The 7,872-nt window shown below is 36.1% G+C and overlaps 1 protein-coding gene across 1 annotated transcript; it reads left to right on the top strand.

The window, feature by feature from the left end:
* The first annotated feature begins 3,728 nt into the window (after window positions 1-3,728).
* On the top strand, window positions 3,729-7,040 carry LOC116115602 (protein EARLY-RESPONSIVE TO DEHYDRATION 7, chloroplastic-like). The gene is given in 8 exon segments (XM_031401735.1): window positions 3,729-4,821; window positions 5,070-5,247; window positions 5,721-5,831; window positions 5,907-6,002; window positions 6,071-6,118; window positions 6,500-6,568; window positions 6,742-6,798; window positions 6,852-7,040. Coding segments are annotated over 8 exon segments (1,713 nt in total). The 5' UTR covers window positions 3,729-3,856.
* Window positions 7,041-7,872: the final 832 nt, after the last annotated feature.

Raw genomic sequence — 7,872 nt, 5'->3', positions numbered from 1 at the left:
ATGATTGATGCTTGATTGTAAGTATTTAATTGTTTATTTTTACTGATAATAAATATTTAAAAGCTATTATTTAACGTAAATGTTTTAATATATATTAATTTTTTAATCAAGTAATAAGTGAAACTTAATTATTAATAAGAATATTTTGAAAAACTGATCTTTTAATAAAAATTAATAAGATTTTTGATACTAAACCAAAATTTTCTTATATATTTATATGATATGTAAAATATCAAAAAAAAACCCTTCAATGCAAAATATAAAAAACCCCTATTCTTTAGTATTATATCAATTTAATCCGCACAGTATCAATTCCAATTTTTTGAAACCAGAACCTATCCTATTACAAACGGTTCTAGATAGGAACCAAAACCCAAACTAACGTCTAGGTATCATAGATTTCGGTTCTACCTTGAAATTTTATCTACCCCTAATTTTGTTCATTTAACTGTTTCAGAGTGCCCTGTCAAAAATCATCACATCCTGACACTGTTAACACTATTTATCTCGTGGGACCCTGCTCATCATTGCTTTGAGGAAATACAGTGCACTATGTATCTTCTTATGCAAGTTATTTGGAGAATAGGTGACGATCATTTCCAGTATCAAGACGTTGAGTCTTGGCTTAAGCAAATGGACAAATGCTTTGGCTATGTTGACCAGGTGGCGTTTATTATAAAATTTAATCTACCAGGATTTCAAAGTTTCGAGAACAGGTGTCCGTTGTTCCACGCTTCCTCATAGAAACATTAATGCAAGATTATTGTGAAAAGATCTCCAAGAAATGACTGTTGCAATTTTTTTGCAGGTTGAGGTAGCAGTACAACGAAGCTTTCTCTGGTATGGTTCAAGTACAGATGCTCAAGTAAGCAAATATTGTGTCTTTAAGATTAGGATATCTAAATTCTGCTGTTGTGCTACATGCTGACGATCCATTTATGTATCCTCCTTAGCAGCCTTCCGATGGCCTTCAAGTTGGTCAAGTTACGGTATCTATATCCGATGGCCGTAAGTTTATGCAAATTTTAACACAAACCCATTTGAATTAGTGGGCTCAAAAGCCCTAAGTATCAGCATGAGACCTAGGGATGAGAAGTGAGCCGAGCAGTTCGCGAGCTACTCGAGTTTGGCTCGTGAAAAGCTCAAGCTCGACTCGATTGACTTCGAGTTGAGCTCGACCTCGAGTGGCTCGTTTAAGGGATCGAGCCGAGTTCGATCAAGGTGAAGCTCGACTCCATAGGCTAGCGAGCCTCATTGTGCTCGAAGGGCCAAATTGTAAGTCTTGTAACTTTTTTTTTTTAATTTTTCAAGTTTTTAAAATGACAAACAGCCCCCTTCTCACAATAAACTCGAAGCTCGTGCTCGTTCGAGCTCGAGTGTCCACCCATACCACGAGCTCGAGCTCGAGCTCAAGCCCAAGTATTCAAGCTCGAACGAGCTCGGCTCGAACTCAAACTTGAGCTCGACACTGTTCATCACGAACCGAGCTCAAGTGTCTAGATACTCGGCTTGGCTCATATACACCCCTAATGAGACCATCAAACTCACTGCCCATTCATTTTCCGGACTTCATGAAAGTCCAGTTTCACATTGGGCCAAGCTTCTAGCAAAAGTTGACCTCCAAGATGGGTTTATTTGTAGTTCTGTGTTTTGTTTTACACTAGATCTTCATATAGTGCCCACAGCCCAAATAATATTTTTTATACGTAAAAATATTTTATTTTTAAATTTGTAAATCATTTAAGTTTTAAATTAGGTGTGTTATTTTGAGTACGATTTTTGAAAAAGTTGAGCTGGGTTATTATTATGATAAGAGGATTTAAAAATTAACAAAAACACCCCTTATATTTGTTAATTTAGCTAAACACTCCTTGCAATAAAATATTAAAAATCAATAAAAACATCTTCAATCACCCATTAAATGTCGGCAACTAGCTACCACCGTCGAAGGGTGATCGGAAGTTATTGAAATGATGCATGATCGACTAGATCTGACCAGTTATGAGTCGATTTGGCTTTTTCTAGCCAGATATATAGTAGATCTGATTGGAAAATGTTAAATCTATGATCAAATATTTGGTCATTGATGACCAGATTTGGTCATATCGGATAAAATATGGATTCTAAGAATATTGAAATAAATATGTATTTTGAGTAAGATAAGAATAAAACACACTTATTATTTCTAAAATAAGGGTAAAAACATCAACAAAAATGTTATATCCACCGAAAAATTGCACCGAAACACATGGAGGCTGCCACGTTGAACGATTGAATACTGACATAAATGGACGGTCGTCCAACGATTTCGGATGGCCGTCCATACATCCTGGATGGTCGTTCATAGTGGAATGGACCACCGTCCATAAAAAAATGTTTTGTTTAAAAAAAAAAAAAATGGACGCCTGTCCAAATTTTATGTACAGGTGCGTCCATAAAGATGGACGTCCGTCCATAAAATTTGGACGGACGTCCATTGTTTTTTTTTTTAAAACAAAACAATTTGGACGCCAGTCCATCTTTATTCATCTGCCTCTTCTTTAGAGAGAAGACTGTCTACGCATGTAACCTAACTTCTCATCTTCCATAACCTTCTGCAACTCACCCGACGTTGTTTCAAAGCTCATAACCAATGGCTTCTTCTATGCCTTCCTCTGCTTCTTCTTTCTCTACAGCTTTTCACGCTTTCGCACAACCCAAAACGCACCCACTTCTTCTCCATTAACTGCTAAAAAATTACCTTAACGGTGAAGTCATATAAAGTCTTCTCCGTAGCAGCTCTGGCAAAAACACCAAAGGAACGAGCTTTCATGAAAAACCCAAGAAAAGTTACGGATTGCAAAGAGAACCCATGCTGCAAAAAAGCAGATTTAGATGACGCAAGTGAAGATTTGATGGAGGGAGTCAATGAAGAAGCCGTGGAAGGCCATGAAGAAGAAGAAGTGAGTACCTCTTCCAGTTATTTTAAGATGCTTCAAATGTCAACAGTACAACAAGTAAATATCTTAAGATGCCTTGAAACGAATGGCCCAAGATCTCTTTCAGTTATTGCAGGAGAGGACTAGCTCCACTTGAAGAAAAATCAGCTTGAAGAAAAAAATGCCGCTGTTGATAAACTGAGGAGTCAACTTGAAGCTTTTTAATTAGAGTAGGGACGTTCGTCCAAAAATAAAGGACTATCGTCCATTCCTTATAGACGGGCGTCCATTACATATGGACGGCTGTCTTTACACAATAGATAGGCATCTATTCCATATGGACGGTCATCCATTCTAGATTTTTTTTAAAATTTTTATATTTTAAAAAAATGACGGACGTCTCTTATTTACAGGCGTCCATCCAAAATTAAGGGACGAACGTCCATTAACATATGAATACCCATCCAATATTTATGGACGACTGTCCTTATTTTTTTTAATATTTTTTATTCTATTTATCGATAGACGAGCGTCCTTTAGATAGGGACGTCATTCTATAGTAAATAGACCCCCATCTATATTAGAATCCATATAAGTGAATGGTCGTTCACTCAAAAAAATTTAATAACATCAAATGCGTTAAATAGTCTGAGTTAGGGACACGTAGGCTCGTACAAATTTTTGGTGTAAAAACCCTAATGTTTGTAGCATTTTGAAACGTTTAATAATAAGGAGACAAAATTATTAAATTCGAAGACAGGAGGATAAATAAAATAATATTATTTATCATGTTGCGCGGGAATATCCCAAGACAGTTAAAACCGTCATTTATGTCTCTTTTTACGCTTTTCCGATCATCGTCTTCAATCTCAATCAACTCCGTACTCTCTTTTTAACCACACTTCCAAACAAATTGAATCCAATCCAATCTCAAAACAATGTCGTCTCAACAGCAATACCCAAATCGCCCCCAAAAAACAGCATCCCTTTACCCTCAAGTAATTGAATCAAATCCCGAAGCCCCAACAACTTCTCAATGCTCTAATGCTAACTCAAATTTCTCCTCGTCTAATCTCTATCCGACGCTTGATATGCGTGATCTAGTTGAGAATCTCTTCCCCGATTCCGATCAATACGGTGCAACTAAACCCTCGGCCCCGCCCGAACCCCAGTCCGTTGAAGAAACCCTAATTAAAGTTTCCGGTGCCATTCTCCACCTCATCGATAAATCTTATAGCGTCGAGCTCGCCTGTGGCGATTTAAAGATTATTCGTCTTGTCCAGGAGGGAAATACCGTCGCTGTTCTCGCTTCCGTCGCTGATGAGATACAGTGGCCGTTGGGGAAGGACGAAGCCACCGTTAAACTAGACGATTCTCATTATTTCTTCTCTATTGGCTTTCTGCCGGATTCAGATACCGGCGACGATACGAATAAGAGCAAAAGAAAATCTGAAAGTTCAGATGTTAAGGATTCGGATTTGCTGAATTATGGACTTACGATTGCGTCGAAAGGTCAGGAGAATTTGTTGAAGGAATTGGATGGAATTTTACAGGCTTACAGCTGTTTTTCGGTCCAGAAGGTTTCAGCAAAAGCTAAGGAAGCTTTCGATGGTGAAGTGGCGAAGTAGACAGCCCCTTCTGAATTGAAGGGAAAGAAGAAGGAGGTGATGGAGAAGCAGTGCGCGGCTTATTGGACTACATTGGCCCCCAATGTGGAAGATTACAGTGGGACCGCAGCTAAATTGATAGCTGCGGGGTCAGGGCAGCTGATTAGGGGGATTTTGTGGTGTGGAGATGTGACTGTGGATTGGTTGAAGTGGGGAAATGAGGTTTTGAAGAAGAGGATGAGTTCTGGGGAGATCGCAGCTTAGGTTAGTCCCGAGACATTGAAGAGGATTAAAAGGTAATCAGATTGTTACTTTTTGAATATATTTTTTCAACATATTAGTTCTGGTTATTAGTGGTGATATGGGAATGTTTGAATGTGCCGTAGAAATACTAAAGTTTGATAGGACTTGTAAATGCAATGTTATTTAACATGATTGTAGACAAGATATTGGAAAATGGTGCTATATTTGATTGACTCTTTGATGATGGTTGTTTAATTTTGTGCTAACATGCTGTAACGTTTTGGTGTATTGGTTTATATATGGTTAAGAAAGTTACAAAAACGACACAGAAAGTGGCAAATGGTGTTCTCTCTGGCGTTGTGAAAGTCTCTGGACTTTTCACAAGTTCACTTGCCAACTCAAAATATGGCAAGAAATTTTTCAACCTCATTCCTGGGGAAATCCTTCTTGCATCTCTTGATGGATTCAGTATGTTAATCGTGTTAAAGCTATTATCTATATTTTTAATTGAATTGCATACATTTCTGAGTTTTCTTTCTCTTTATCTTGCAGTTTTACTTACAAAACTTCAATATTTGCATGAATTTTAGATCTTTGCACTCGTTGTATTTCAGTTTTGTATCGAAAATCATATTGCATGTTGTGTAGCCTTTGCAGCACTTTGATTGTTACAGCCCAAGAGTTTAAAGTTCAGGGTTATGTCTGTCTTTTGATATACAGAAATTTATACATATGTAACTTTTTCCGTAGGTATTTATTGGGTAAATTGGTATGACAAGGACATCAAATTTGTTTCTGAATGCCACATAAGCTTTATTGGTGAAAAGAATTGCATATCCAAATTTGATTTTTTTTTTTTTTTTTTAACATGATTGACTTAACTATCATGTGTCTCTTACTCTCTTGAATTGGTACATTTAGACCCTTATGTTACAATATATCATTTCTTCAGGTTAGAGGAAACTACTATTTAAGTATTAATGAACTAGGGGCAGGTGCACGCTGGCGCAGGACAACTGGTCAGGAAATTTATTCACCAATTCTTTTAGCTTTCACACATGAGGTATGTCTTGATTCTAGCCACTGTGAGTATCAACTATTGTAGAACTCCAATCTGATGCAACAATTTTTTATTCAGAAAATAGAGACATGGAAAGCATCTCATCTCACAAAAGCAACTGTCATGGATTCAAACTACAGCTTGCCTCTCAATGTTGCTTTAATTACTCTTCAGGTGACAACATAAACTCAGTGTCTAATGAATTGATAAAATTTTCTCTTTGTCTAACTCTAATTTTGCAGGAGTTGGATGATGGAAGTGTTCTCCTCCGTTTGGCGCATCTATATGAGGTAAAGATATTATGCTTGATGCTCATTATCTTCAAATTTTTCTCTTGAAATTCTCCAATTAATACCTTGGTTAGAGGCATTGCAGCTAAAATTTAACATAGTCATTCAGAACTATTAAGTCATAACCAACCCTGGGTGACCGAGTGATTCGATAGAGATTCTTGGGTGTATTACTCAAAAGGGTCTGAGTTCAAGTCCCTCCTTAGTTGTTAATAGGAGTAACCATTGAAACTCTTACTCGATCGGTAGTTCCAAGGTCCTGGAAAATTAGTTGAGATGTGCGTAAGCTGGTCCAGACACTCCGATCATAAAAATAAATAAAATAATTGTAACATATATAATAGTTTTTAATCTGCTTTGCTCGTGTTCTAACTTGCTTAGGAGGGTGAAGATGTTGACTATTCCAAGCTAGCCAAAGTTGAACTAAAGAAGATGTTTACCAGAAAATCGGTATGTATTGCTTCTTACTTGGTACTTCTCTAGTTATCCCGGTCAAGTTTTCTTAAACATAGCCTGAATTATGGCCTAAGTTATGCATTTCTTTATTAGAAATTTAACTTGAAGTCCAATCCATACATAGCTTAGCTGTTAATGGTATACATTTTTGTGTTTCATGCCCACAGGCCACAACTGGCCTTTCTGTTCGGAAAGTTTTCAATAGTTACAAAACTTATGTAGACGTAATTTTAACTCTGAACTACTTTCTGGGTCAATTGGTGCTTAACAATATCAGATAAAAGAGCTAAAGGAAATGAGCTTATCAATAAACCAAGAAAAATCAGAGATGAAGAAGATGAAATGGAAAATTGAAGGCGACAATGGACAAACACAATCCCCAATTAAAGGTAGCCTAGTTGATAGTTCAGTTCTTATTGTTGAGCTTGGGCCTATGGAAATTCGCACTTTCTTGTTAAAATTTTGATGATAGAGTTATGGCAGTACATCTCATCTTCGTCTACTTTGAAAATAAAGAAATCAATAATAATATATTTTCATCTAATGATTTTATTGATGTTGCTTATCTTTTTTCATTTTCATTTTCATTCATTCTTATTTTTATTTTTATTTTTTCAATCGATTTCTATATTTTCATTTGATGTCGAAACAATAACAGAGATGACTAAAAACGTAGAAAACAAGTTATATGATAACCACCATCAAGTTGTATAAAGATCACCGAATTGTACCAGATTCGAATACTGGATAGTATGAAATAACCTTTTAAGTTTCTCAATAATTCATTCAAATAATAATCACTAAAAAAACTACCACTCTTGGGCCAATATAGCTTTTAAATAGTTTTACCTAAAACCCTAATCCGAAAATACTAACGGAAAAGAAAAATAAACAATTATTACAAAACATCTAGAAACTTGCAAAAACACCCCTTAAAAAAAAGGTTAAAGGCTAAAAAATGACAACCATAAGCATGAGTTTTGTTCGTTTAATCTTTTCGGAGTATCCAATAGTACTCATGTTATTTGACTAAGGTATAAATTCAAGGTTCAAGTCATGAGAAAAGCGTTCGTAAGGTGAAAAAAAGACTACAAAACGAAGCAAAGCTGTGAGCTGTGTCCGAAAGTGGCAAAATAGAGGACAGTCTTCGGTTGTAACAGTGGTGGATCTAGTGAGAAAATATCAAATTTATGATCAAATACTTAGTCATTAACAATCAAATCTTGTCATATTTGATTATTAACATGGTTATATCGGGACTCGGGATAAAATATGAATTTTAAAAATATTAAAATAAA

Source organism: Pistacia vera, unplaced genomic scaffold (genome assembly GCF_008641045.1).
Source record: "Pistacia vera cultivar Batoury unplaced genomic scaffold, PisVer_v2 Contig748, whole genome shotgun sequence".
NCBI lineage: Eukaryota > Viridiplantae > Streptophyta > Magnoliopsida > Sapindales > Anacardiaceae > Pistacia > Pistacia vera.
Note: the sequence above shows the minus strand (reverse complement) of the source record. Positions and strands in the feature narration are given on the sequence as shown.